We start from the raw sequence: 27,741 nt of genomic DNA on the forward strand, positions 1-27,741 counted from the left end.
GCGAATATTTATATTCGCTGCTAAAAGCTAACTTTCACTAAACTTACGAAAATATTACATTCTTCCCAATATGTCTTATGTTCGCGAAACAATTCTTCACTTTTACGACAAGTATTAAAATAGTAAACTCTCATCATCTATCTTCAATCAATCCTTTAAATTCGAATGAAATCGTTCGCGTTGATTCTCAAAGGAAAGCGGTGTAACCAAGCTGAAGTTTCAGTGCTTCTCATCATTCATACGAAGTGCTTGACGCATGTTCCTTAACGTTATCGTTATCATAAATCGTTACATAGTTAAATATCCTATCAACTATCCGTTACGTTCAAATTTTCGTGAGATTTTCGTTAGTAAATCAAAGTTAGTTGAAATGTCATGTTCTTACCTCATTGATTTCACTTCAGCGTACCACCAAACATCAATAAACACAAAGCGATTGTAACTTATTTCTGTGTATTTAGTACAATAATATAATTCTTGCAATACATAAATTAAAACATAAATTAAGGTAATAAATCTCAATCTGGCTGGGAAATCCTTCAGCGTCGCATTGTCACAGCGCTTCGGTTCGCTTTCGTTTAACGTAACGTTTATGTATTACAAATTGATTTGATATAAAAAGAGTAATTAAGAGACGATGACGAACATAAATTCTCGCACATGCGCTGAGAATCGCCAAAGTAACGCTTCCAACAATTTTAATGTGTTTTTTTTTTCTTTATCGAACAAGCATGATCCTCAGGCGAAGTTTAAAATATAGTCTTCTATGTACAAAAAAAATTAATTAACAAAACAATTTCATCAATATGTATATAGAGAAGAGTTATTATGTAGTAGATAAGATGGTGTTTACTTTGTTTACTTTAAGTTTTTACTTTCTTTACTTTTTTTTTAGATTAGAATGGAATTAAAAGAGATATTTTTGTGGGATGCCTCTCGCGTTTTTTGTTTTTTACTTTTACTCTCGTTACTGTCTGTTTTTGGCATCCGATGATGTACGATGTCGATTGCTTCTTCGTTTGTTTCTGAGGGTGGGATTTACTCCTTCTTCTCTTCGGACTTTTTGCCGATCGGAACTGCCGCCTTCACCCTGTAGAAATAAAACAAACAAACATAAGTTACAATTTTATTTGTTTACAACTAAATCACTTACTTTGACGTGATGTCGGCCAGTTTAGATTTCACGATGTCGAGGTTGGCATCGATCTGCGTCTTATTCGTTTCGTAAACTTTCGGGAGAGAGAACAGGGCGATCCATGCTGTGAAACAAATTAATTAAGTTAAGTTGTGCACGCTGGGGAAGACATATTAGAGCGGATCATTCTGTGGCTCATTACGGTCGATTGAGGGAACGTACCAAGAATGATGAGGGTGATGCCATTGAACCAGGCGCCCAAATAAGTGCAGCACCACAGCAAAACGGCGAACTTGATCGAGTCAACCAAATCCTCGACCAAGAAAAGACGACGCAACTCTACGAGCGCGGCATTCATGTGGGCAACGGCAATTTTCGTCACCTCCTCGACCTTTTGTTGAGGAATGACAACGTCGAGTTCCAAATATTCCCTAAAAACACAATCATTAAACACTGCTACCTCTTTATCCAAACATTACGGCTAAATTAATATATAATAAACTTACTTGAATGGATGTCCATCACCAGTCTTCTGGACAGCCTGCACAATATTCTTGTAGATGCGGAAGGAAATGGTGGCGAGGAGGCCAAGCAGCGAGACGTATGCGCCAACGCTGATCAGCGAGAAGAACTTCAAGCTGAGAAGGATGACCAACACCGCGCCAAAGACTGGGCCAGATTTTTTCGGGTCCCTCCAGTAGATGAGGCTCTCCACTACAAAAAGAAAAACACATCTTAACACACGCACTCGTTGATTAATTATTCACGCACTGTGCAGATAAACCAGACACAAAGAGCAGATGAGTAGATAATAATAGAAAGCGTCGCTCATTGTGTGGCGGCGAGTTCTAGCTGCCGGTGCCAAAACACACCACTGAAAGGCCGGAAAGCGACTGAGAACTTTCCGACTCAACGCGAAAATGCGCCGTACGAAACGCAACAGCAACAAGAGGAGGCGTATATGTTGTACGTACAAAAATATAAAAAACGAGTGATTCACATTCAGCGTACGGGCATCGATGCCATCATACAATGAATATTCGTTCGATTTGTAAAGTCAAGGTCAAGCACAAACAAAAATACATGCTAATTAAACGCATTTCAACACCAGAAAATGTTTTCCGTTTATATTCAAAGCGAAACAGTTTTTCGCCTGCCGAAAAGAAAATATGCATAAACCGTGGAACTCTCCAGTGTTTTTAAGTTTAGTATTTACATACTTTTTTATTTAAAACTGCGTGGGTATTAACGTAAACAATTTCCGTTGAATATTGAGAGCGGCGCAACCTGGTTGCCCGCTACGCCTGTAGAAATTCATACCCAACCGGATAAATATTAATTACAAGTGGCGCAAAGTGTTGTACTTCACGGTTTTGAGTTACTCACTCCGCCACATTTGGATGCACTTTACTGGGCAGCAATGTCATTTCGCACCCAGCCATTCGCTGATCATTCAAATCAGTTTATATGTGAATAAAGTAACACTAGTTCTATTTACGTATGAAATCATTCAGTTTTCTAGATTATAAAAAAAAGGCTATGGAACTAATTAGGGTTTGTTGAGTCGGCGTGTAATCTCAAAATGTGCAGCCGTAAACAAGTTTATCGCTGATCGCGGTCGAAACGGGCGCAGCGTGGGCAATTTATCGAATGCTGCCTTGCACTCTTACAACTGATTACGATTACGCGTGCGCACTTGTTAGATTGATTAGTTTTTATTTTATTGTAAATTTATGACTTTAAACTGCCAATATTGCAGTATATTTCCATAAATATTAAATACATTTTGAGATGTTTGCAAAAATGGCGTCGTTTTCAATATAAACTGTTGTTCTTTGTTTTACTGATTTTCACCCTTCAGAGAAAACCATCCTGCAAACAAAGACTATGTGAATTTGAAACGTGTGCGATGATAAAATTGATTTTTCCACTTTACAAAGGGGGGAAAACTATTGGCGCCACGAGCGCATGTTTTTTTAATGCTGTAATTTCACCGCACATTATGATGTGTAGTAAAATACCCTCGGTTGCACATAGGGGAGCAAACTGTCGACGTTGGTAAAGTTGTCCCTGGTCAGCACATATTATAGAATATTCACCCCCCATTTTAGAGCCGTTTACAGTAATTTAGAGCAATTTTCAAGCAAACAAAGCAATGGCGAAAATTGAACAATAGTTATTAAAAACTTAATTACAACTAACTTCACAAAGTTTAACAATTAACGTTGAGTTATGCTTAATTTTATGTGTGAAAGTTTTTGTGAATTGATGCATATTTTGAATTCATTAACAAATAGCAGGTATTATGGCAAGGTGACGGTGCCTATCGAACAGTTTTCGAAACTGGTTCACTGAACTCCTACTTTCTTCGCCCAAAAAACGCGTTACGCTCCAACCTGGGTATGAGAGCGTCCTAGACCTAGAAGTTCACTTCCACGCAATTCAAATGAACTATGGCTAAAACTACATTTTGATTTTTCAGGTTAACACAAAGTCTTATCAACATTTACAAGGTTTTTTACACTGATAGCAGCTTTACTCGTATTCGAACAATTGAAATGTAAGATTCAACATGGTTTATCAACAATTTGCGGCTTGTAAATTACCAAACCACGTAGCGAAGTAAACATTTAGCTAGACCTTAAAATTTCACATTAAATAAATCAGCTTTTCATTGAAAACTACGCATACAACCGAGACGATCAATGCGTTCATGAGGCAACCATATGTTACATGTTGTAGTAGGTATAAAACCGGATTCTGACTGGACAGCAAACAGGCTGGTGAGGGTAACAAAGGGTTTCCTCTCACGGCCGTAAATTGATGAATTTTTGATGAATTTAGGGAATAGAATATCTCACCGGGTCCTCTTTCGGGCAGCGGTTCGGATTGGTATCTCTGGTTCTTGGCACGCACCATTTTTATTTCTCGGTAATATGCTTTCTGCAGAAGCAACAACAACGGCACTATACTAACGCAAAGGTCTTCCTCCTCCGGCTGAGCGAAGACTGCAAAGGATGATGGTGATGCCAGGTAAGCAACACGTCCGCGCGTGGACTTGAAAAGAAAGAGGCAAGAGGTGCTCTGGTGGGCAACGCGCACGTCGTGCTGGCGGACGCGCGGTCAGGGCGAAAAGAACGCGCAGCGAGCTTAACTTCGTGGTCGCCAACGTGTGCGCGGCACACATACGCATCAGATAAAAGTGTCAGCGTTAAATAGCGCAATGTTAGCAACGTGGAGTGGTGATTGCTGGTGATAATACGCCAAAAACGCAAATCGCAGCGGAAATCCCCGAACGCATTGTATATATATTTTTATGCCGACGTGTATTGACTTAACTTAAGTAACGTCAGATAAAGATGGCGCACTCGCCGGTACCAACCGGTGTGCGCGTGAATAGTACACACGGCTTCCACGTTGGCTTCCATGCTTCCAACTCACTTGGAAGCTAACCATGCGCGACTTAACATTAACACTCATGCGTCGCAAGTCTTTACTTAAACATTCTGCCTTGTTTAGTTGTATTACAACTTTATGAGGCACCCGAGTGCATGTTCAGGTAAACGTAGGCCAAGATTAATTATAATTAAATCGTTTAATCTAGTGGATAATTAATTTTTCGTGCATAGCCCAAACTCGCCAGCGCTAAAAATATAAGTTATTACTGTGCCAGATCGCCATTTACACTCGGCGTCTCTCAATTCCCGGCTTAATTAAATTACAATTGGCGGAAAAAGCACGCTGGAGAGTTGTAACAGAAAAACCGGTAACATCATTAGCACCAGCGAGTCGCTAACTCGCATTTCCACGTATATATTTTATTGATTCCTCGGCGCTCGGTGACGCGCGACCAACTTCAAGCAACACAAATCAGAAAAGCGAAACACGCTCGGAAAACTGCCTGTAGAACGAAACACGGAAAACTGCGTGTCTGGTTATAAATATACCGTCGTGGAATCGCGGCGAAACGATGCGCTCTCGATTTTATTACCTAACTGCTTCTCTCTGATATACATGCAGGAATAATTTCTCGAGTCAAGTCAAGAAAATTCAAACATGAAGCCAACAGATGTAACGATTTCATAACATTTTAGCATTTCGGTAGGAACAAAGTGCCAACTTAGTGTAACACCGGATTTATAGTAAATCTAAATCGAATTCGTAAAAATAATTTAATGCCAGGACACTTTAATGTCTTGGAAGGCGCCAGATTGAAGGGTAACGCTCGTCCAAGGCTGCTACCCTTCCTTAGCACACGATAAAATGCGATAAAGTAAACTAGATTTGGCGGCGCGCCAGCGGCGGTTACGCTAGGACAATAAAAGCATGAATCGAGAACTGATTGATATTGATGTATTTCGAGTCGATATAAATTAAGCTGGACTCTACTAGCACAAAGTTGGCATGTGCGCCATTAATTAGATCTATGAATAAAAATTTTATTCTTAGATCGCGGACATAATTAGAATTAGAAAGAAAATGCGCGAAATATGACGAGGAAAATTTAGATTTACATAACGATCGAAAATAGAATAGACCCAACAGATGTATCTGTATACAAAGTGTTCACAATGCACAAGTTGCTTACTTTTGTTCGCCAAAGTCTAAATCCTTTCCAGCTGAGTAATCCTTAAACTCGACGTAGAACAAATCCACTAAAAACTGTTTCTAAAGTAACGACTTAACTTAAGGAGCAAAAAACAGCGCGAGAGAGTAATACTTGATAAACCGGCGTGAATATGAAAGCAAACTCAAATGAGAGGTTCATATGCCATCCAATCGAAATCGGTGGCAACCGAAGCGTGCGCCAAAAATAGGTCCCGATTCCTGGACCAAACAACGAGTCAAACCGCTGGAACCGCACGCCTATCCTGGTGTCATCTCACTCGCAAACAGCTCCAACTAACTCCCTACACCGCCACAGGTCTGGGCTGGCATTTTTGGCGCGTAGGGGGAAATTGCATATCAATAGCAAACGCAACACTCAACACGGCACACTGGATTGGGTTAGACTTACGCTCATCCCGGCGGAAATCGAAGAGGTTCATCGCGCCCGCGTTTTGCGTGTGTGTATATGCTCGATCGAGTTAGCGTCGTCGACGGCGGCGAGCTTCGAATGCCACAAGCGGCGGAATCTTCGCTATCTCTGCCTCCGCCTGGGAAAGCGCCGTTTGGCAGCGGATCAAGGCACAAGCTGCTAAATTTGAAAAACGCACACACCAAGCGAACGCGTCCTGTATCTTAACTCTGTGTATGTATGTGGACTCCTCGACGCTGTAATAACCTCACTTGAAGATTTCACTTTCAAAAAAATTTTGAATTTCGATAGAGAATCAACTGCGTCACAGGTAGCACACAATGGGTTCACTATTCCAAAACGGCACGACTACAAACCACGACCCTGCGCGTCCCTACGTCCGACGATAAATACACCCTACTACCCTTACTACCCCTCCGTTTCAAGGAGAAGCGCAAAGAGCGCATGCCTCGGCGTTACCAGCGGGGGCGATCAATACCTTGGATACGTATATCCGTGTTTTGTTGTTATGCTTCCTGAACTCTTTCAATTTTATCATCGCACACGCTCAGAACCTAGTCTAGAGTCATAACTATTAAATATTAATCTCCTGTTCTCAATACATGTAAAATCCCACCCGTAGTCTAGGTCTATGAACATCACAAGCAGTGAGCGCAGTAATCAACCCGAAAGATATCTAGCTATACTAGTCATATATCTAAATTCAATGTATGCAACCCAACTTACTTTACAACACGCTGTTGGGCTGACGCAACGATATTGAGTTGTTTTGAGCGCGCAACGACAAACTTTCAAAGCGGAAAACGCGCACAAAAGCAAACAAAACAAAAACCGCTATTTCGAGTCTCCGCTGCGTAATAAATAGAGAGGAGACCTGCACCATGCAACGACGAAATAGACCATCCGTCGTCACGAGATTAAAACTCTCGACGCGACATTCAAACGGTGCGAGCATCTCGTCCGTCCGCCGCTTTTTAATTAGAGTCCAATGGTCTAAAAGTAATTTGAAGTCTACTTTGTGTCTGCTTTTAAACTTCTTATTTTTACAATGACGTCCCACACATTTAACGAATAACGTACCTCTTGGATTTAGCCGTTCGGGGTTGAACCACGCATCTGCAAAAGACAAAAGCAAGTCATTGCGTGTCAATGAACTATGGACTGCATCAACTGCATTGTAAACTGATAAGAAATTCTAATGGAATATTCTGACCCGTCACGCATCACATCGCTTCCAACTACTTCTCCACCCTTATCGACAAATTACCAAAAATAGATTTAAAATATTGACGATTAGCAAATGAGTTGAACTTTAGTGCATTGACAATGACATTCAAAGTCCTCAAATGACAATTCGTCATCGATAACAGCCTCGGGCGGAATGCAAAATTACAACGTAAATAAAATGACAATTCAGAAACCGCATGCAAAGCGAGGTAGGTTTTTTACTGCACATTGTTTCGAAAACAAACAAATACGATCAGAACCGGCTTTAATTAACTAGTAAAAAACTATTCTTTGATTCAGCGTGGTGAGAACTTCATTTGAAGCACGCATGATTTCGCCTTAATTGATGTCCAATTATATTACGAAACATTCCAGAACCATGCTGGATATCAACACGTGTGACCTCCGAAAATGAAATAATAAAATCGTTATATAATTTTTTAGACCTAGACACGTCTGAAAGTCAAGTTTCAAGTGTGTTGCGTTTTTTTCAAATTTGTTATCGTCGCTATCAGTTGATTTTGTATGAATTGAATTATTGCGCAACTTTAGTTTGAGACACGTCGAAATATTACATCGCTGGCAGGTCAAGTGTTCATGATTCTTGTACGTATTATTAAAGATATAATATGTCCGAGTGAACAATTGAAATGACAATAATAACAACACAATGGCAGCGTTTTGCTGCTGGTAACACGACACTAGCGTCTTGATTACTTGACTTTGGAAATAATATTTCTTACTGGTTACCAAGTTATCTAATATCTAATATGATCTCACGTACTAGGTGTAAATAAGACGCAGAGTAAACTCCTCGCCTGGCAGGCTGATGAGGATTTGCCGGTGCAGGCGCCCTTCGATTGAATTTTGCAGACGGTCTCACTGGCGTCGTGAATGATGCCCTCGACTTCGGCCTTGAGTTTTTCGGAAGTGTCCATGATTGATTGAAGGTGCTTTAATTTACGTTACCGCACTCTGCGAGATACTATTGGTCTTGGTAGTAGAATAACCCGGTTTTCGACTACCGTGTCAAATTCGCAGCCCCTGGTTGCGCGCGTCGCCGATCGTGAACTGAATGTCGGTTGTTGGTGGCGCCAGCAGGAGGAACACGCATCGGTGGCACAGGGTCACATGCACGCACCCGTCGAGTGCAGGTTTCGGAGGCTCGGAGCCGGCGATAGCGCGAATGCGAATCGAACACGAACACTCACTCACACATACAGAGCAAGGAGAGAAGCAAACCGGCGAGTACTCTGGGCAAGCGTCGCTCTATCGACCCGGGTCGACTGGAATACCACTCTGGACTGGTGGCACTCCGCTCTTGTTCCGCGAGTGTCGTCCGCGCGGCGAAAACGACAACCACGAACCGACCGACACACGCGCAGAAACACGGTACAAATGAGGTAATTGTCGTGTTACTCGTGTTACCATGAGAGGATGCAATTTAGAAGCACCACAGAGTTATCTGCTACAACTTTGGTAGTCCGCCGGTGGGTGGGGAGGCCCCCCTGTACACGGTTTCGACTTTGTACCTACATTTTATGCTGGTAGCTCTTAACTCTACTCGACGAGTCATTAGCGCCCAAGGACTTTGTTACCCAGGGTCCAGGTCAAACGAATTAAATCGCAAAGTCAAAACTTTAAAACCCAATCATTTGAGTAGCCGAATTTTTAACAATACGCTCAGTATAGTAGTTCTGAGTCTAAAATTCAGATAAGAGACCTCATTGTGCGCGATACGTAGTAATAAATTATGCATTGTTTAAATTTAAATAATCTAGCGCACATTCTCGGCGTTGAAGGTTACCGAAACGTGCTATACCAAGCGGCTCAATGGTCTAGGGGTATGATTCTCGCTTTGGGTGCGAGAGGTCCCGGGTTCAAATCCCGGTTGAGCCCGACTTTTTTCGAACTTTTTTTTATTACCACACTCCAAAAGTTCAAACACTAACCAAATATCATAAAACGAAGATAACCTAAATTATTAGGCCGGTAATAAATATAGTTTAAACACGTCATAAAGTTAAAAATAACCTTCGGTTGATGATCAAACGTGTTTATGCATTCCGCAGCCAGTTTTATTATTCTTATTAATTTTCATGTTTCATAGCATGAAGAGACATGGTGCAATATTTAACCACGATTAACTACTACTCTACAACTGGTTTAGTTTCACCAGCGTGAGGAAAACAGGAGTGGTGTTTGTTTTTGTGTGTAAGACATGCGATATTCCCATCAGGAAACTAGGACAATGCGAAAAATTCGCCTATTTTGCATGTTTTTGTTCTGTAATGCTTTCCATGACGTTTGAAATAAAATATAATCCACAAGGGACTGGTTTTTTGCTGTTTGTCGCTGTTGAACGAGCGCAGCGTGCTTCTTTTATCGTATTTTGCCCGACACTGCGGTTTCCTTCGCCTGTATGATATTGTATTTCGTTGTTTTAGCTCTAGCGAGCGTATCTGAGAGCATGAACATGAACAGTTACGTTCAATGTACGAACGTCATTATGGTGCTTCTTTAATTCTTCAATTCGCTAGATGTGACCGTGAGTAACGCCACGAAGAATGAAATAATAGTGAATGCCAGCAGCGCACAATTTACACGTTGAACGAAAGATGTGTTAATCGTGTTAATGTGCTGTTGCTGCGCCTGGCATCAGCTAGTTTTAGTAGAGAAGCAAGTGACTTGACTGCGTGCCGGATCAATAGCGTGATGTAAAAGGTGCAAAAACTGAAAAACGCTCAAACTCACCTAGTCCCATCTTGCAAAACATTGCCTCTGCTTCAATGACGTTCTTTTTCGGTTTCTCGACTTTCTCAACTTGGACCGGTGCCGGAGGAGTCTCCTCCTGGATTATTTCCTCGATAACTTCGCGTGGTTTCTCTTCAACTGGCGTTGCAATCTTGGGCTCCTCTTTGGGTACTTCAGGAAGAATCACCTGCTCGGAAATGAGTGGTTCAGGTTCGGGGGTCTTGAACAAGGGCTGTTCTTGCGGAAGATTGAAATTCGGAAGATCAAATTTGGCCTCGAAGTCGTGCACATCCTTAAACTGATCAAACTTGGCAGACTCTTCCGGTTCTTGCTCCGGTTCATGATGCTGGAAGTCCGCGTGGAAGTCCTCGTGTTTGAAGTCATCCTCGGCGTCACTATCTGAATAGTGCTCGAGAATGTCATCCGTCTGGGGCGGGGGTGGCAGGTCTGCCTTTTCAAGTGAAAACGCACGCTGCATTTCCTTCTCAACGAAATCCATCGTCGCTTCTTTCATATCGTCGAGTTTCTCGGCTGGTTTTTCCTGGCCAAGGGCCATCTCGTTGAGGAACTTGTCCAGTTTGGCGTCGGCTTCTTTCCGATCGGGGAAAGCGTCTTCAAAGTCGAGGAGGTTCGAGTCCATGGCTGGCGGTGGAACTGGCGACGCAACGACTGGACTTGGCCGGATGTCTGTCGGCTCCCACCTGGTTTCCAGCGCGTCGGCAAGTCTGGCAGCTGTATCCGATGCAGATTCCACCCTTTTATCGATCGCCTTCGTGAGCGCCGACGACGCCACCTCTGCTGCCGCCTCCGCACGTGCTGCCGTATCCATCAAAACATCCTCATCCAACAACGTTTTACCTTCGTCACGCACCGGTGACTTCGACTCGTGGCTCAGGTGCTCGAAGTCATCCAGCGAATCGACCTCTCGTTTCAGTTCCACGTGCGCCTGGGACGCATCCTCCCGCAACGATCCCAACAGATCCATCGTCTCCTGCATCATTCCCTTGCCTTCCATTCTATTACAAATCTACAATCGCGCGCTATCGACAGACGAAGTAAGGCCTCAGATTCACTGGCACGCACAATGCACACAACACGTATTTCTTACTCTAAATGTATTCCGCCCCGGCACGTTTTATTGCTTGTGATCTCTTTCGGTGGAGATGAAAATTCCAGTCGCGTTTCGTCAAATGTTCAGCCCGGCACCGGCACGGTTACTGTCATCTGTCAGTGGGTTAGCATGCACGCTTCCCGATGCCTCCTTATTCCTTCATGCAGACAACAAGAAGTGGGGACGCTGGCGTATCCCCCGATGCGGCGTCGGAGTCAACGCCGCATGAATGCTATTTTCAAGTGAATGACTCACTTGTATTTGCCGGCTACCAACTTCCTTTTACTTCTAGCATAGTATAGCTTCTAGAGGCGTTTTTGATAATCGACACGTCACCACGTGCAACTCGTTGCTCATTCACCATGCGATGAGTAATCATTTGAATTACAAATTAAAACCGTACATGCAATGAAATTAACCGTTCGAAACAATTAATCGCGCGATTCTATAGTTACCACCACTTCAAACGACTTTGACTCGAGTAATAAAAACCGTTGGTGCGAAACTGGTTGCCTACGTTAGACATTCAAACGTCGTTAAAATTCAAGTCAAAATTCAACCAGTCAAACCAGCATGGCTCGCGTTTTTTCCCACTTTATTCGTCGGCCGTGTAAAGTGTAAGCGGAAACCAAAATTTGTTGATAGTGTAAGTGTTGAATAAATTGCGAACCTGAGTCTGCATCGGCGTGCATCACGTGAGTTGCGTCGTGCGTGATTTTAGCCAATCCGAAGCGTTCGAGTCGTGCGGCCGGTTCCGTTGCCGCTCTGCGACAAAATACAAATGCGTGTGTGAGGCGCCGGGGCCGAAAAGTGCCGCAAAAATCGTGCGCATGCCCTCGGCGTCAGGTTAGTTTTCGGTTTTCCGTGCGCGCGGATCGCGTGCGCGCCAGGCCCAGCCAGCTGTGGAGCTGCCCGACAGTGCGCGAGACCGCTTCGTACCGAGCGAACCGGGTTTTGGAATTCCTTCTTCGCAAGGTGGCGTGGTGCGTGCCGCGAGTGTGTACTTCTTGGGGGAGCACAACCAAACTTCACAATGGAGAAGGAAAACCTCATCGACAATATGGATGATATTCGCGGTGACAAAGCGGATGTCCGGTACCATGGGGATTTAGCCAATGGTTACATTGTGAGTTGCGGAAATTGCCAACCTTCTATAGTTCTAGGAGTAGAGGAACAGGGAACAAGGCGACTGCTTACACACGACGCACCTACAATCTAAACACACGCGACAAATTGAAAACTTTGTTTGCAACGTGTTCAGAAATCATCATCAAGTGTGTAACGACGATTTGAATATTTATTGCGCCCGCGTGTGTGCGATGTCATTCGTAACGCATTAGGAACTCGATTATTAATTTATGGATTATAATTTCACCTGACATTAATGAAAGGCAAAGGCGTATTTTTTTATCGATTAATTTATCATTTCGTAACCACGCGCGACTTCTGAACTTCAGAAATATCAACATTGGTAAATCACTATGAAAAGTAAAAAAAAAATCCAATTGAATTCTAAAATAAAATAGTCGCATGACACGAAACACACCACTTGCGAGTGATATTTTTTTGTTGAGTATCAACAAGTATTGTATTTGTTTCATTTAATGACTCAAACGTTTACGTTGTTGCATATCCTATGAGTGCTTATCTTTAGGAATACTACTAGTATAGATTTCGCTAGCATTCACGCTCTAATCACTCAAAAAAGTTTATATAACTTCTAATTTAATAATTGACTCCGATCGTAAAGTTCGTCAGCAAATTCCCGAGCGTGATAAGTTCGTGTTAACCCAATGATTGCACACATGCTATATTAAACTATGCGTTACATGTTTGAACAATAGGCTTGGAATAAAGATAGATGTCGTTTTAATTTTCAAATTATATAGGCAACATTCACTTTCCTCACTTTTTTAGCGCAAAATTATGTTTTTATTTTTTTCAATTTTTATTCGCTTATCTCCCACCAAAGGGAAATTCCTAAAATGTAACAAATTAATAACTTTGAGGCGTGTGTGCAATGTTTGCTTAATATCGAGTTATCGAGCACATATTGTCCAAACAGGCAGTGAGTGTGATAATCATGCGCTTTCAATTCGTGCGTCGGCACAAATTGGCTGGCAGTTGGCACGCTTTCGATCATAGTTCGGGGACAAATTAGAGCCAGGCCTCTAAAAGTTAAGCCTCTAAAGCAAACAAGAATAAAGTGCGTTTTTTTAATATTACGCACTCGTTTCAGCTATTAATATACCTGAGAGGGGAGATTTTCGGTGCACATGTACTCAATTGACTTGGCTAGACACCTAAAAGATTAACATTAGAATAATTAACTTATATTTGGAATAATTATTGAATTATTCATTACTATTGACGCAGATTCTGATATCATTTTAATAATGTTTTATTTATTGTTACCTTTTTATCTCTACATCGTTATATTGCATAATTAATGTGGTCTCTGTAATAAGTTATGCTTTATCACTTTATAAGGTGAATTAAAACATAAATAATGGAATAATATTGTTATAGACATTACAATACCATAAAATATACGATTTCTGAGGCTTACATAAATATAATCGACTTATTTCCTTTTGGATAACAATTTTTAGCACCGGATGAGCTGCATTTTGCATAAAAAACGAGTTTATATGCAAAATAATAAAGTATCACATGTTGTGCATCATTCAGCACTTGAATAACAACATTGCAAATAAATTTCATCATGTATTTTGTCTATTTTTTATCTCTAAATCGATTTATTACATAAATAATGTCAGTTTCGGCTACTCACAAGCGTTTATTTGGGTATTTTGTTTTATTATCAATTAAACATCCAAATGCGCAGCTCGTGCTTGTTATTAAGTGGATCAGATAGACTTTTTCCAGACATTTGATTGTAGTCAATAGAAATACTTGAATATAATGATATTATATGGAATATTTTGTATGTTTAAGTACCTAAATTGAAGTTTTACATTAAAAATTAATATTTTTTTGTAATTTTTGTAGAAAAACGGCAAAATGGTTGTCCCCACAGTGGTAAATGGCACCAATGGCTATACAGTGGTATGTTTTGATAAAATATTTAATTTTTTTCCATTAAAATGCTTTGTTTCCAGACTAAACGCACTCTGGATCCAGCCAAATCAAACAAAGCGAGGATGAACAAAACTACATTATCAAATGTAAGCAAAACGATATGAATTGATACACAAGAAAGTTGTTAACTAAATAATTCCTCAGGGTGACGCACATCATGATTTATACAACGCTAAACCAAAGAAGGAAATGCTCGAATCCTTTGAGCGGCCGAGTATTATAACGGCTTTCCTAACGTATATGGGATTTTACATCCTGATGTTCCTCGGTTACATGAGCCAGGCCCTGTTTCCACCGAAAATGACACAGCAGAAGAACCGCGCTGGTTATCCAGCCCTCTACAATAAATTCGTCACTTTCTATTCGCTGTATCTATACCGACGCATCAGGGACTGCTGGAATTATCCCGTGTGCAGTGTGCCTGGCGCTGAAATTGTGCTCAAAGACCGCATTACCGAGGATCACGGATGGACATTCAAGTATGTGAAGGTTTATTTTTACGGCGGGCACTCCCTTGTACCGTCGATTAGTTGGCGTGTGCATTGCGTGCGGACTCGTGCTTATCGCATGATTTATTATCGTTTTCTGTAGGTACACCGGTGGTGAGACAAAGTGCCTGAATTTGGGCTCGTACAACTATCTCGGTTTCGCCGAGAATAAGGGCCCGTGCGCGAACGCAGCGATCGATGCAATTCAAAAGTACGGTGTATCGACGTGTGCCAGTCGACAGCGGTATGGCACGTGTGATCTGCACGTGGAGTTGGAGAAACTCACCGCTGAGTTTTTAGGCGTCGAGGATGCAATTACCTTTGGCATGGGTTTTGCTACCAATGCCTTGAATCTGCCCGTGATTTTGTCTAAGGGGTGCCTTGTTTTGAGTGATAGCAAAAATCACGCGTCGTTGATTTTGGGCATTAGGTTATCTGGAGCGACAGTTAAAGTTTTTGAACATAACGGTAAACATTATATTTAAATTTTTGTTTTTATAAAGGTAATAAATTTCTTTTTGATTAGATATAAATGATTTGGAAAGACTCCTCAAAGAAGCAGTTGTGTATGGTCAAAATTCCTCTTCGAAGAAAGCTCATCTTCCCTGGAAAAAGATATTGATTATTGTTGAGGGTGTCTACAGTATGGAAGGCACTGTTGTGCGTTTGCCTGAGATTATTAAACTGAAAAAGAAGTACAAGGCATATCTGTATTTGGATGAGGCGCATTCAATTGGGGCCATGGGTAAAGCAGGTCGTGGCGTGATGGATTATTTCGGTTGTGATCCAAGGGACATTGACCTATTGATGGGGACTTTTACCAAGAGTTTTGGCGCAGCGGGAGGTTACATTGCGGGCAACAGAGTAAATTATTTCAATTTTATTCTTAACCGATCGATTTAACTATAATTATTTTAGGATGTTATTTCCTGTATAAGAAAATACAGCCAAGCGTCCAAATTTGCAACAGCAATGTCTCCACCAGTAGCCGCACAGATTATCACCGTGTTCAAAATTCTCATGGGTAAAGATGGAACTGGCGAGGGTCTGAAACGCATCAATACACTTGCACGTAACACGAAATATTTCCGACGACGCCTGGCTCAAATCGGTGTCGTCGTTTATGGCAACGAGGACTCACCGGTTGTACCAATTCTAGTCTACATGTATTCAAAAATTACGTAAGTTTCACCATGTGTAAATATTAAACATATGTTAATGGTGTTTTATATTTATTTTTAGTGCGATGGTGCGGACGTTACTTAAATACAAAATCGCCTCCGTTGGTGTTGGTTATCCTGCTACACCACTGATGGAAGGACGAATTCGTATCTGTTTGTCAGCGGCGCATACCAAAGAACAATTGGACTACGCTCTCGACACGATTGACAAGGTTGCCGATGAATTGGGGCTGAAATACTCGCGCAAAAAGAGGGACCTTACACCCATTGACTATGACACACTCGAAGTCTAATCTGGAATGTGCTCAATCATTCCATACGTAATGCGAAATTTGACGTCACACTCGACGCGAGATAAGACGAACACATTCACCAAAATCTAGGACTGCGTTTGATTGAGATTGAAATCACGCGAATTTCAATGTGATTTATGTCTGATTACTTGTTTTATAAATTTTCCGTTTGTGTTTTAATCTGTTCTCGTAACATTTTTATATTTCTAGACAAATTTCACAAAACGTTGCTAAATCTGATATTCAGTACAAAATTCAACGCAAGTTGCGTTTGCGACTTAATTGTGTGTTTCATTTTTTTGAATTCTATTCACGTTGCTATTGACGTGGCGGTGCTCTTATGACTTCTTCATTTGTAACTTAGATTTGCTAGTTGTCGACGGTTCGATCGCAAGTACAAATAACACTTACTCGCTCTTTAAGGCTATTCGAAACTTAGGTTATTCAGTAGCGACGTAAAAAGTTCAAGTTTAAAGGAATATTAATACGCAGTATCCGCTAGGGTTGTTCTGTTTTCACGACGGATTTAGATCCGATCTTCTAGACAATTTTTCAATATTCAAAGCATTCCATGCACTTCTCTCGATACAGGTATATCATTATTTATTTATCTAGCTAGATAGAACAATTGTCCTGCACAACTTAAATAACTACATAATTCAGGTGCCATGCGATTTCATAACGAACGTTTCGCCCCCACACCCTTTTCGGATTGTTACGCTGTTGATCCACGCAGTAGTTAATTATAAGATATTGTGATAAATACCGATGATTAAACATTACCATTCGCATTCACACAAACACTGGGCATTAACATGTGGTGAGGATAACAACGGGACATATCTGCATGCAATACAAAACTTTCGAAACGAAATGACGAAGTGAACTTTTTGATTTATATGTAAGGCAGTATTACATGATGCATAATGTGAGCGGTATAACGGTGAAATTGTAAGAAGACATGCCGAATTTAACATGATGATGTGAATAAATTTGTTTGCTTTTTTCATACGTGGTCGTGCTTGTTATTTGTATATTTGTACACAATATTTTGCTACAATAAACATTGTTCCAATAATTATATGCATATACTATCATTCGTGGAAACTATTCACCACCAGTGTATTCCTGTGGGAATGTGTCGGAATCATACAGTGTTCTTATTAATATTATAAATGTGAAAGTGGTTTTTTGTTTGTTATGCTTTTATTATTATTTTGTTCCAATATTTGATTCGAACAATAATTACTTGAAATCATTACTATCTCATTCGAGTATTATCCAATTTCAAGTACAAATTGTGAAGAATACTATTAAACTCTAATGTTATCCTTGAAAATAAAACAAATATGCAAATGTTATTAAAAGCGGATTGCGAAGCATAGCAGCGACTATCAAAAACAACATTATTTGCTTGGCATTTCCAAAGCAATGCAATTATTTGAAAACTGCTCGGCGCGTATGATATGGAATTAATTTCACTTTCATACAATATGTATATCAATACTTTGTATTTAGTATTATCTTCAATATTCTGTGTTTTATTTTAATTGAGCAAAAACTTTAAAGTTTAGTTTTGCGTAGTTTCGGAGATTATATATTCATTCTTTTTTAAAACGCTTTAAACTTACTTGGTTTTTATCAAGTTAACGTAAACATAAACATGGCGATCATAAAAACCGTTTTTCGATATTTTGGTGGAAACTTATGTATCGTCTGAAGATGCAGAATTGGCAAATATAATTTTATTGATTATTTATTTTAATTTTCTTTAAAATTATCATTGTAATTCTTTGAATATCGAATTTTCGTTCCGTTTGCATTTTCTATTGCCGTTTCTGGCGCTGACAAACAGCGAAACAACAGAAACCGTAGTTGTGACACTGGGTTATGAACATAGATTATAATATACTCGGTATACCTATTCACGACCTATATACGTAAGCACCAAACGCAGCGCTCCTAAAATATTACACAATTTATGCGCAATATGCTTAATTTAGTCTGATTACTTTATGGAAATTGCATGAATAACTCTCATAGATTAAGCAAATACCTATATATACCTTTTTTACCTATTGCACTTGCAGTGTTCCTTTACATTTTCTAAGAATGCAACTAAAATCCAAAACAACGTCTCGTGATGATAAATATCCAAGTTTCTTAACATTTCTAACAACTTATTTGGGTTTTTATATACTGATAATTGTCGGATTGCTGAGTAGTTTTTTATTTCCACGAAAATTTAAAAAAGAAGTGAATCGTCATGGATATCCACCACTTTCCTACAACTTTTTCCAGTTGTACAGTCGTTATGTGATGCGAAGAGTTCAAGACGGGCATAGTTTTGTTGTGTGCAGTTTACCAGGTGCGGAAATTGTTCTAAAAGACCGAGAAACACTGGATGATGGCTGGACATTGAAGTAACACATATCTAAACCTGAATATTAAACATAATACAAAAATATTAATTCTAGTTTTACTGGAACAACGACAAAATGCATAAACCTAGGTTCCTATAATTATTTGGGATTTGCTCAAAACGAAGGTGCATGTTCGGAAGCAGCAATTCAAGCAATAAAAACCTATGGAATCTCAACTTGTTCAACTCGAACACAATTTGGCACTTGTGCTTTACACTTAGAACTTGAAAAACTAACGGCTGAGTTTCTAGGCGTTGAAGATGCGATTACTTTCGGGATGGGTTTTGCTACCAATGTCTTAAGTTTGCCTGTTATATTATCTAAAGGATGTCTTGTTTTAAGTGACAGTAAAAATCACTCTTCGCTAATCCTAGGGATTAAATTATCTGGAGCTACAGTCAGAGTATTTGATCATAATGGTTAAATAATAAAAACATAACTATATTGCTTAAGTTAAGTATATTTATTGATTTGTAGATGTTGATCATTTAGAAGCTCGTTTACAAGAAGCTATTGTCTATGGTCAAGGCGCAAAGAATGATTATATTCCCTGGAAGAAAATATTAATAATTGTAGAAGGAATTTATAGTATGGAAGGTACCATAGTCCGTTTGAAAGAAATAATAGCGTTGAAAAAGAAATACAAAGCTTATTTGTATCTGGACGAAGCACATTCGATTGGAGCAATGGGCAAAACCGGAAGAGGAGTTGTTGAGTATTGTGGTTGTGATCCTCGTGATGTTGATATTCTTATGGGGACGTTTACCAAGAGTTTTGCAGCTGCCGGTGGTTACATAGCCGGAAATAAAGTAATAATCTACTTAATAATTATATTTTTTGTTTTTTTAAAGCATCATATTTTAGGACATAATTTCATGTTTGAGAAAACACAGTTTTGCATCGAAATATGCCACAGCAATCTCACCACCAGTTTGCGCACAAATAATATCAGTTTTAAAGATACTTATGGGACGAGATGGGACTGACATCGGCTGTCAACGGATTGAAGCACTTGCTAGGAACACAAGATATTTCCGAACGCAATTAAATCAGATTGGTGTTGTTGTTTATGGTCATGATGATTCACCAGTCGTTCCAATTCTGACTTATTCACACTCCAAAACACTGTAAATTATTATCTATTTGATTTAAATTTATATATTTTAAAGTTTTATTATGTTTTTTTTAGAGCAACAGTTAGAAAATTACTCAAACACAAAATAGCAATCGTTGGAGTTGTATATCCGGTTACTCCATTGATGCAAGCCAGAATCCGCATTTGTTTATCCGCAGATCATACCAAAGAACAATTGGACTATGCATTAAAACACATTGAAGAAGTTTCCCAAGAATTGGGACTCATATATTGCAAAAATAAAAACATTTAATGCATTTTTAGATTGTTGATTTATAGTGCAATAAAAGGGAACTGGTTTTAATGTGAAAACAAATTAACTTTTTGTGTTAAATGCATACAAAATAAAAAACGAGAATGTAAGTTCCCACTTCCCGTTCACAGCGGAAATAAATAAATCACGTATTTGTCGCTTTCATCCTCATCTCTTTTCTCGCTTTGGTCATTGATCATATAATGTGTCGGTGTTGAATTGTGCACAGTAAACAGTGCAAAACAAACCGCAGCGTTGTAATGTTATGTTTATTTGTCACTGATGATGAAGTCGAAGTCGTTGTGTCGCCTCCCACTTTGCAATCAGCGTCGAACATGAACAGATTAGCGCCTCCAAACACAAAGAGACCACTGGTCACTGCAGTGCAGACGAGCACAAGGACTGGTGTCCACACAAACACTCCAAACTACTTCTTGTTATTCTCTTCATGTCGTCGGCATTTACATTTCGATCCATGCGACGACGTGTCGACCAGTTATTCCAAAAATAGTGAAAGACGATTAGTAAAACACCCGAGTTTTACATTTTGAAAGTTAGTTTGAGCAATAAAGTAGCAATGTTGATAAGTTTCCTGCTTATGTTGAGTGCTACTTCTGGTTTATGTGCTGCAAAATGGGTTAATTCTCCAAATATTATTTTCATCATGGCTGATGACCTGGTAAGTTAATTTAAGCTGTTTATTTTATACATATTAGCAATATTTTCCATTCTAGGGTTGGAATGATGTTGGTTTTCATGGTTCCAATCAAATTCCTACACCTAACATTGATGCCCTTGCTTATTCCGGTTTAATTTTACAAAACTATTACGTTAACCCAATTTGTACACCTTCAAGATCTGCTCTTATGACTGGAAGGTATCCAATTCATACGGGTATGCAACACACTGTTCTCTTTGGTGCGGAACCACGTGGTTTACCATTAAATGAACGATTACTTCCTGAATTTCTCAAACCACTTGGTTATGTAAATAGAATTGTTGGAAAATGGCACCTTGGTTCCTATAAAAAGGAATACACACCAATATATCGTGGATTTTTATCTCATCTTGGGTGTTGGACAGGTCATTTAGATTACAATGATCACACAGCAATGGAACGCCCAGGTTGGGGTCTGGATATGCGTAGAAATCTTGATATTGATTATGATTCTCATGGGAAGTACGTAACTGATCTCTATACAAACGAAGCAATTCGTCTGATTGGAGAACATAACGTTACAAGACCTTTGTTTCTGTATCTTGCCCACAATGCGGTCCATTCAGGGAATCCTTACAACCCACTAGCAGCACCTGATGACTTGGTTGCTAAATTTTCTAATATTACTGAATATAACCGTCGGAGGTTTGCGGGAGTTCTTTCAAAGCTGGATGAATCAGTTGGGAAAGTGGTTGCTGCCCTGCAGAAACGCAACATGCTCAAAAACAGTGTCATTGTGTTTAGTACAGATAATGGCGGACCTGCAGAAGGGTTTAACATAAATGCTGCTTCCAATTGGCCATTGAGAGGAGTAAAAAATACGTTGTGGGAAGGTGGAGTGCGAGGAGCTGGATTAATCTGGAGTCCTAATCTAGAAAGACCTAAACGGGTGGCTAAACAAATGATGCACATGGTTGACTGGTTGCCTACTTTGTTACATGCAGCTCTAGGTCCTGAATATTCAGAAAACTTGTATGTTAATATTAAAAACATTGATTACCACCTTGTATTTATATAAAATTGTTATTTTAGAACGTCACCATATAAATTAGACGGTGTTGATCTCTGGGATGAACTTTCCAAAGACTACACATCAAAACGTGACACGATATTACATAATATTGATAATATCTATGGTAGTTCAGCTGTTACCGTCGGTGATTGGAAGCTGGTAAAAGGTACCAACTATCAAGGTGCTTGGGATCATTGGTATGGACCATCAGGACGCAAAGGAGAATATGATCCACAGTTAGTGTTACAAAGTCAAGCAGGTCAAGCCTTAGCACAAATCAAAATGGCGCCCAGTTTGCAAGATATTTCCGAAATGAGGGAACAAGCTGATGTAAAGTGTCCCAAAGGTGAAGAAACATTATGTGAACCATTAAAAGCCCCCTGTTTGTTTAATTTAAAAAAGGATCCATGCGAGCGTCAGAACCTGGCTGCTTTATACCCGAATATTCTAAATCACCTAGAGGACACTTTGGAAGGGTTTAATAGAACCTCCATAGCACCTGGTAACAAACCATTGGATCCTAAAGGAAACCCAAAATTCTGGAATTACATGTGGACCAATTTCGGTGATTATGTTGATGTACAACCACAAACTGTTTGAAAAAAATACAAAAATTTAAAAATAATATTTTTTATACAAAAAGAAAAATCTATCTAACAACAAATGTCTAATCACAAATTCTGCTTGTTCTTATTATCCAAGGGGAGCGTAGCCGGGCAACTGAAATACAATATAATACATTTATTCTACATCACTTTCATCGAGTATCTGCATGTATCTTCAATAAATATGCCTTAAATTATAATAAATAATGTTTCTATTCAAGGTTAGATTCTACGTCTATGAGGAGGGTTTTGCTAGGCGTTTTTTAGGTTTTGTCGATTTTGGTTTTATGCACCTGCATTTCTGATGATCAAAGTATGAGCCTGTCGAGCACTTCTTGACCAACTTGCACATGCACTTGCACTCCAGCGGTCTGAATTCCATTTTGGCTGATGCACACGTTTGGTTAACCTAAACCATAAAACAAGATTTTTTTTTCAAAATATAATCTGATTAGTGGTTAGATACGCACATTACTAGGGCATTTACATTTGCACTCCTCCTGGTCATAGATTTGACTTGGTGTGCAGTTCGATGATCGTTCGGGACAGCTGCATTTGCAGCGTTGGTGTTCAACTACCTGGATTGACCCGCAGGTTACCTGATTGTTCTGGATTTGGCGGATGTAAAAGGTTCGGTTGGTCATCTGGACGGGTATGCACATACTGTGCACTGTACATCCGCCATCACATCGTTTGACCGCAACCGCATTTGGCGATAGCTGCGAAACAAAATGGTTTCGTAAATTTTCTAGACTTAGAATTCTACACTTACGATTAGGCCTTCCTCGTGGACCAGATGCACGATGGTGTCTCGCGGTTCGCAGCCAAACTTCAAATTGTCATCTTTTTTGTAATTCGCCCCGTGACATTGATCTAAATTAGCGAAAAATTACCAATTATCATCAATGGACACAGAATTTTTAATAAACTTACTTTTGTCGAAGTCGTTGTTTTGAAAATCACCCAAAGGTAAAATGTGATCCTTCACCAGAACATTGTTCACCTGAGGGGCCCGTTCCAGGACACTCTGTTCGTATCCCATTGTATAAGGTCGCGGGTTCACCATCGGTAAACCCAAACTATCGGCTCCCAGAACGCTGAGTCTAGTTTTCGTTCGATTCTGCTCCATAATCCGATTCGCGTTAAACTGTTGTTTACGGCTCTTAGCATGCGGTCGGCGATTTTTCCTCTTCGAGTTCACCGCCGTCAACGGGGTGCACAAAACGGCAACAAGCACCAACAGAAGAATCACACGATCAATATGCATTCTGTCGTGTGTTGCACCAGCAGCAGCAAATTCTAATTAAAATAAATAATCAGTTATTTTTATCGCGGTTTTAACTGCAGAGTTAACCGTCGTGCGCGCCTCCTGTTTAACGCAGCTAACGAAACGTACTGGCCACCTCCTCGGCCGAAAATCTGATTTAATCCACGCCTTAAATTATTTATTCTGAAATCATTGGCGTGCGCGTCTGCAAAAAAAGCGCATCCATGGCATCATTAGTCGCGTCATGTCCGGGCACTTGCACAGAGGACTTTTTTTTCGGCGTCCCTAGGTCAATGAAAATGTGTCGCTTGGTTATACGAGATGTTTTTTTTATTATTTAGGACGTCACTCTTTAGTTATCAACGAACAAGATTCGCGAGTTTTGTTAGCGTTGCTTGGCGATAATTTATGTAATGCGAATGGGAAGCATGTTGTCTTGTGAAAATAAACATTCGGGCTAATATAATTATTTGGCGTGTTTCTGGAGCATGTACGCGCGTCAGACGAGAAGAGGATTTAGTAGCTCTCTACGTCGGATATTTATTTACTAATCGTCGTTTTTCTCATCTTACACAGTGTTCACGTTAAGTGCGCTTAACATGGATTTCTTGGAAATCATTGCGTTTTCCTCAAGTGCTACGAAAATGTGATTCCCCGAAAAGTTAAATATCATCTGCTGTCCACCGAAAGAATTTGGCACTTGCTAATCATAATTAAAATTCCGAAAATTTTGAAAGTGATCTTGCTGTGAAAATTTTATATTTAGCGTTAAGGTGAAAGAAAGAAGACGTAAACAAAATAGCTTGAAAACAAACAGACTTTTATGAAGTTTTAAATAAGATTAATCTTTCACATCAAAGAGTGCTCAGCGTTGTTTGACTTAGATTAAAATCAGATTCGATTCGAGAGGTTTTGGAAAAACCCGAACGGCGTAGTTGTCGAACACGAGTGGAATTCCTAAAAGGAGCTTTTGAAAAGCGTGTGGGGTGGCGGCGCATGCGTACTGCAGACGAGGAAGCTCATCGATTTTAGGAGCTGTTGGTGTAGAAACTCCCCTGCGTGCAGCACGCAAATGTCACCCACGCAACATTCCAACTTCGCTCACGTAGGTGCGCGCTGTTTATTTATCTCCTGAATTTTCGCGGAGAAATGAAAAAGTGCATACTGTAAACTTCAAACACCAACACACAAATGCCAACAAAATGGTGGAATTAGTGAATTTAACGTATTAAATCTACATTTAATTCTGTAAAACACAAAATGGCATTCTCCAACCCAGCCCTACGATCCCCCACGGTGTTGGAGCAGCTATTAGAAGAAATCAATTTTCAACGAACAAAGGAAATGCGACAACTTCTAAAAGATGGTAAATTAAATATTTTTTAATTTTGCATAAAATATTTATTAATTTTGTAAATATAACTTGTAGATTCTGGCTTTGTCATGCTCCAAGGAACCACCTACTGGACAGATCTCTTCGTGCGTCATTTTCTTTTCCAAAATGACAGCACAATGGACTGCGATGATCTGCTTTTCTTCGTGCGCAAGAAGCACATCAAGGGTTCACCACGATACCTGCCCAAGTTCGAAACAGAAGTTGACGTTTTCCGCAAAGACAGCCGGAAATTACCTATCGGAGATCCGGACATCGACTGGGAGGAAACCGTCTACCTGAATTTGATTATCCATCAATTTGAGTATACTCTCACCTTGGCCATTTGCACTCGTACCAGTCCCAAAGAATTACAAGTCCTGAAAAGACATTCCCAGAAAGTCTACGCATCACCCAGCAGAAGACGCATGGACACCAAAGGTGAAGTGGAGGAAATCACCTATCCGCATATATGCTTCATGGTGGATAACTTTGATGAGGTCTTCCAGGATATCCTCGTTAGGGATGGTGAAATGGTCTGTGTAGAGTTGGTTGCCGCCGATCGTGCTGGCTCCATTCAAGGTGTTATATTCCTCGGATCTATTAGATACGATGCTCTGAAAAAGGTTTATGACGCGCGGGTAAGTAATTTGATATTGAACTTGATAGTAGACATTAAATGGCTTTATCTGTGTAGCAATCGAGCTTGAGTACAAAAATGGCACAACGAATGACCTTCGGATTATTTTCGACTTCAAGCGCTCAACGCTGTGAGTTCGTACGCATGAAAGGACCTCAAGGTAAAGGTCACGCTGAAATGGCAGTCACAAAACCGAAAGGTTCAGGTGTGGAAACACCTACATCCGAACCGGGTTTCTGTGCAACTGATATGTGGGACTCCGACTGGGAGGAGGACCCTGAAGATTTCTACAGTTATCGCCAACAACGCAGACTCAGCGATCCGAGCGCCAATATAAATAATTTCGTACGTGGCGGATGGAAAACTAAACTGGATGTCAAATCACGCTCGGAGTGTGAAGGTCTTGACTCCATGGACAATGGTCTGAGTGAAATTGAAGGCGGTGATCTTAGAGATGGTAAGTATTGTAATATTTAAATAGTAAAGACCCAAATTGAAGCATGAAGCAGGACTAGAGAGAGACTTGTAGATGATCACTCTGAGTTTAATACTGTGTGTGTTTTGTGATTGTTGTAGATGTCTCTGGTCCTGCTTCGAAAGCGAAAGCCTGCTGCGGTTGTTTCCGGCGACGCGGCAAACGCGATTCGATTGCATTGTCTGAGATTTACAACCGTCGCGCTTGCCAATCCCCTGAGAAGTGTGCCAAACGTGCGCCCATCGGCCCGATGGAGAGTAACTGCACGTGCAACAACCCCGCCCTGAGCAAAATCTTAAACGGTTCTGATTATGAAATTGGCAAGGAGCAGACGAAAAAGTTACGAGTTAAACCACCTCAGGTCATTCCGAAAAAGTTAACTGAATTTGAATTCGCTGATGATGCAGCAATGAGTTTATCCAACGAGCAGAATTCTGACGTTAATGAAGAAACTAGTTTTACAGAAAACCCGTACGTTACAGTGCGTGGCAGAGAAGAGTTTCCTGGTCGGGTTGAGGAAGTCAAAGAGTACAACATATCTAATCGTGCTAAGACTGATTTAATTTGCAATAAGAATAAGAGTATTAAAGGCGGAAGTACAAGGAATATTAATGAAACCTTGACGCCTGTCCATACCAGTATTAAAAATGGCAACAATCATAGTTTTATAGATGATAACTATAATAAGTTAGATAAGCTAAATGCAAGCGGTAATAGTAATGCGAGTAATAATAGTAAAATTTACGGCTTTTGCACACTGCCAAAGCGCAAGAATTCAGCGAAAAGGGCGTTAGGTCCTCCCAAACGGGTTACACCCGATGGAACACACATCTATTATTGGTGTGATATTCCGAAACGTGCCAATCATGGTAGATGAAAGTTTAATGCGCGTGGGATTAATCAATAATCACGGAATTTCTCATTTCAGAGTTAGACGACGGTGCTTACAACCCCTTATGGACTATGCGGGGCTTCACGCAGACATTCCACTTCTGGAAGGAGAACAAACGTGCTCAATCGGTACCACTTAATGCATTCCTTACTTATGTTACTTTGCCATGGTGGAGTATTGCTAAAGGTAGTTGTAAATTGAGGTTATGTTGAAAAATATTTAAGGTTATGTGTTTTAGATATTTTGGATCATCGTGAAGAACCCATTTTGACCTTCTAGAAACTTCTTTCTACGTTCTTGAAAACTTTAACTTGAAAAACGAAATACCAAAACTACCAAAAAAGATTGAGATGAACAAATAATATTCAAAGATTATATTTTTATGCACAAGCGTATTGGGTAACATAACGACGAGATGTTTACGTTTTCGTGTCTTTTTTATAATCATATATTGTACGAATAATAATTTATCGGATATTAGATCGAAAAAGAGGAGAATCTTAAGAAGAAAAATAACTAAAAACCAAAAAAGAAACCAGTGATACAAAATGTGTTGTTCATTAAGAATTATGTCGTGAAAACAAAAATAATAATAAACATTCATGAAATTTTAATCATCA

The 27,741-nt window shown here is 40.1% G+C and overlaps 6 protein-coding genes and 1 non-coding gene across 19 annotated transcripts; 5 read left to right on the top strand and 2 right to left on the bottom strand.

The window, feature by feature from the left end:
- Positions 1–436: 436 nt before the first annotated feature.
- Positions 437–11,384, bottom strand: Rtnl1 (reticulon). 8 transcript variants are annotated; one of them, XM_065302247.1, is made up of 6 exons: positions 10,155–11,384; positions 7,254–7,289; positions 1,642–1,849; positions 1,358–1,566; positions 1,154–1,259; positions 437–1,090 (listed from the first exon to the last, which is right to left on the bottom strand). In XM_065302247.1, exons 1-6 carry the CDS (start codon positions 11,167–11,169, stop codon positions 1,039–1,041), a joined length of 1,626 nt encoding a protein of 541 aa, XP_065158319.1. In that variant the 5' UTR covers positions 11,170–11,384; the 3' UTR covers positions 437–1,038. The 8 variants fall into 8 exon arrangements, with proteins under 8 accessions (XP_065158319.1, XP_065158321.1, XP_065158320.1 ...); XM_065302249.1 differs by lacking the exon at positions 10,155–11,384 and adding an exon at positions 8,185–8,784; XM_065302248.1 differs by lacking the exon at positions 7,254–7,289.
- TRNAP-UGG (transfer RNA proline (anticodon UGG)) lies at positions 9,228–9,299 on the top strand. The gene has a single exon. It is a non-coding gene; the product is annotated as a tRNA-Pro (tRNA).
- A 432-nt stretch (positions 11,385–11,816) lies between the features above and the next one.
- LOC135791737 (serine palmitoyltransferase 2-like) lies at positions 11,817–17,410 on the top strand. 3 transcript variants are annotated; one of them, XM_065302243.1, is made up of 8 exons: positions 11,817–12,391; positions 14,278–14,334; positions 14,388–14,453; positions 14,512–14,846; positions 14,959–15,323; positions 15,382–15,719; positions 15,774–16,036; positions 16,098–17,410. In XM_065302243.1, exons 1-8 carry the CDS (start codon positions 12,299–12,301, stop codon positions 16,327–16,329), a joined length of 1,749 nt encoding a protein of 582 aa, XP_065158315.1. In that variant the 5' UTR covers positions 11,817–12,298; the 3' UTR covers positions 16,330–17,410. The 3 variants fall into 3 exon arrangements, with proteins under 3 accessions (XP_065158315.1, XP_065158317.1, XP_065158316.1); XM_065302245.1 differs by lacking the exon at positions 11,817–12,391 and adding an exon at positions 12,403–12,539; XM_065302244.1 differs by lacking the exon at positions 11,817–12,391 and adding an exon at positions 14,079–14,212.
- A 1,008-nt stretch (positions 17,411–18,418) lies between these two features.
- On the top strand, positions 18,419–20,207 carry LOC135791741 (serine palmitoyltransferase 2-like). Its single transcript, XM_065302256.1, has 5 exons — positions 18,419–18,752; positions 18,807–19,171; positions 19,230–19,561; positions 19,617–19,879; positions 19,942–20,207. Exons 1-5 carry the CDS (start codon positions 18,442–18,444, stop codon positions 20,138–20,140), a joined length of 1,470 nt encoding a protein of 489 aa, XP_065158328.1. The 5' UTR covers positions 18,419–18,441; the 3' UTR covers positions 20,141–20,207.
- Positions 20,208–20,383: 176 nt separating this feature from the next.
- On the top strand, positions 20,384–22,495 carry LOC135791738 (arylsulfatase J). The gene is made up of 3 exons (XM_065302246.1): positions 20,384–20,819; positions 20,875–21,830; positions 21,891–22,495. The coding sequence occupies exons 1-3, from the start codon at positions 20,718–20,720 to the stop codon at positions 22,468–22,470; spliced, it is 1,638 nt and encodes a 545-aa protein (XP_065158318.1). The 5' UTR covers positions 20,384–20,717; the 3' UTR covers positions 22,471–22,495.
- Positions 22,485–24,785, bottom strand: LOC135791742 (balbiani ring protein 3-like). Of its 3 annotated transcripts, none has more exons than XM_065302259.1 (5): positions 23,409–24,785; positions 23,248–23,348; positions 22,946–23,194; positions 22,769–22,884; positions 22,485–22,590 (listed from the first exon to the last, which is right to left on the bottom strand). In XM_065302259.1, exons 1-5 carry the CDS (start codon positions 23,740–23,742, stop codon positions 22,542–22,544), a joined length of 849 nt encoding a protein of 282 aa, XP_065158331.1. In that variant the 5' UTR covers positions 23,743–24,785; the 3' UTR covers positions 22,485–22,541. The 3 variants fall into 3 exon arrangements, with proteins under 3 accessions (XP_065158331.1, XP_065158330.1, XP_065158329.1); XM_065302258.1 differs by lacking the exon at positions 22,485–22,590 and having other exon boundaries at positions 22,597–22,884; positions 23,409–23,774; positions 23,830–24,785; XM_065302257.1 differs by lacking the exon at positions 22,485–22,590 and having other exon boundaries at positions 22,597–22,884.
- A 1-nt stretch (position 24,786) lies between these two features.
- LOC135791735 (uncharacterized protein KIAA0930 homolog) lies at positions 24,787–27,735 on the top strand. 2 transcript variants are annotated; one of them, XM_065302241.1, is made up of 6 exons: positions 24,787–25,108; positions 25,172–25,755; positions 25,812–26,211; positions 26,331–27,098; positions 27,158–27,307; positions 27,360–27,735. In XM_065302241.1, exons 1-6 carry the CDS (start codon positions 25,003–25,005, stop codon positions 27,398–27,400), a joined length of 2,049 nt encoding a protein of 682 aa, XP_065158313.1. In that variant the 5' UTR covers positions 24,787–25,002; the 3' UTR covers positions 27,401–27,735. The 2 variants fall into 2 exon arrangements, with proteins under 2 accessions (XP_065158313.1, XP_065158314.1); XM_065302242.1 differs by lacking the exon at positions 26,331–27,098 and having other exon boundaries at positions 24,795–25,108.
- The last annotated feature ends 6 nt before the right edge of the window (positions 27,736–27,741 follow it).

The sequence above is a fragment of the Atheta coriaria genome, unplaced genomic scaffold (assembly GCF_025399875.1).
Source record: "Atheta coriaria isolate IRGN ID8LTWV9N9 unplaced genomic scaffold, Caltech_Dcor_3.1 hic_scaffold_5_pilon, whole genome shotgun sequence".
NCBI classification, from domain to species: Eukaryota; Metazoa; Arthropoda; class Insecta; order Coleoptera; family Staphylinidae; genus Dalotia; species Dalotia coriaria.

Excerpts from the sequence above, each read along its gene's own strand:
- Rtnl1 (XM_065302247.1), bottom strand. The coding sequence starts at position 11,169 with ATGGAAGGCAAGGGAATGATGCAGGAGACGATGGATCTGTTGGGATCG. Across the intron at positions 1,567-1,641 it reads GGTGATGGACATCCATTCAA|GGAATATTTGGAACTCGACG; the intron begins GTAAGTTTATTA and ends TTGTGTTTTTAG. Across the intron at positions 1,091-1,153 it reads CTGGCCGACATCACGTCAAA|GGTGAAGGCGGCAGTTCCGA; the intron begins GTAAGTGATTTA and ends TTATTTCTACAG.
- LOC135791737 (XM_065302243.1), top strand. The coding sequence starts at position 12,299 with ATGGAGAAGGAAAACCTCATCGACAATATGGATGATATTCGCGGTGAC. Across the intron at positions 14,335-14,387 it reads GCACCAATGGCTATACAGTG|ACTAAACGCACTCTGGATCC; the intron begins GTATGTTTTGAT and ends CTTTGTTTCCAG. Across the intron at positions 14,847-14,958 it reads GATCACGGATGGACATTCAA|GTACACCGGTGGTGAGACAA; the intron begins GTATGTGAAGGT and ends CGTTTTCTGTAG.
- LOC135791741 (XM_065302256.1), top strand. The coding sequence starts at position 18,442 with ATGCAACTAAAATCCAAAACAACGTCTCGTGATGATAAATATCCAAGT. Across the intron at positions 18,753-18,806 it reads GATGATGGCTGGACATTGAA|TTTTACTGGAACAACGACAA; the intron begins GTAACACATATC and ends TATTAATTCTAG. Across the intron at positions 19,880-19,941 it reads TATTCACACTCCAAAACACT|AGCAACAGTTAGAAAATTAC; the intron begins GTAAATTATTAT and ends TGTTTTTTTTAG.
- LOC135791738 (XM_065302246.1), top strand. The coding sequence starts at position 20,718 with ATGTTGATAAGTTTCCTGCTTATGTTGAGTGCTACTTCTGGTTTATGT. Across the intron at positions 20,820-20,874 it reads TCATCATGGCTGATGACCTG|GGTTGGAATGATGTTGGTTT; the intron begins GTAAGTTAATTT and ends TTTCCATTCTAG. Across the intron at positions 21,831-21,890 it reads CCTGAATATTCAGAAAACTT|AACGTCACCATATAAATTAG; the intron begins GTATGTTAATAT and ends TTGTTATTTTAG.
- LOC135791742 (XM_065302258.1), bottom strand. The coding sequence starts at position 23,742 with ATGCATATTGATCGTGTGATTCTTCTGTTGGTGCTTGTTGCCGTTTTG. Across the intron at positions 23,349-23,408 it reads AAACAACGACTTCGACAAAA|ATCAATGTCACGGGGCGAAT; the intron begins GTAAGTTTATTA and ends TCGCTAATTTAG. Across the intron at positions 23,195-23,247 it reads TCCACGAGGAAGGCCTAATC|CTATCGCCAAATGCGGTTGC; the intron begins GTAAGTGTAGAA and ends TTTGTTTCGCAG.
- LOC135791735 (XM_065302241.1), top strand. The coding sequence starts at position 25,003 with ATGGCATTCTCCAACCCAGCCCTACGATCCCCCACGGTGTTGGAGCAG. Across the intron at positions 25,109-25,171 it reads GCGACAACTTCTAAAAGATG|ATTCTGGCTTTGTCATGCTC; the intron begins GTAAATTAAATA and ends TATAACTTGTAG. Across the intron at positions 27,308-27,359 it reads ATGGTGGAGTATTGCTAAAG|ATATTTTGGATCATCGTGAA; the intron begins GTAGTTGTAAAT and ends TATGTGTTTTAG.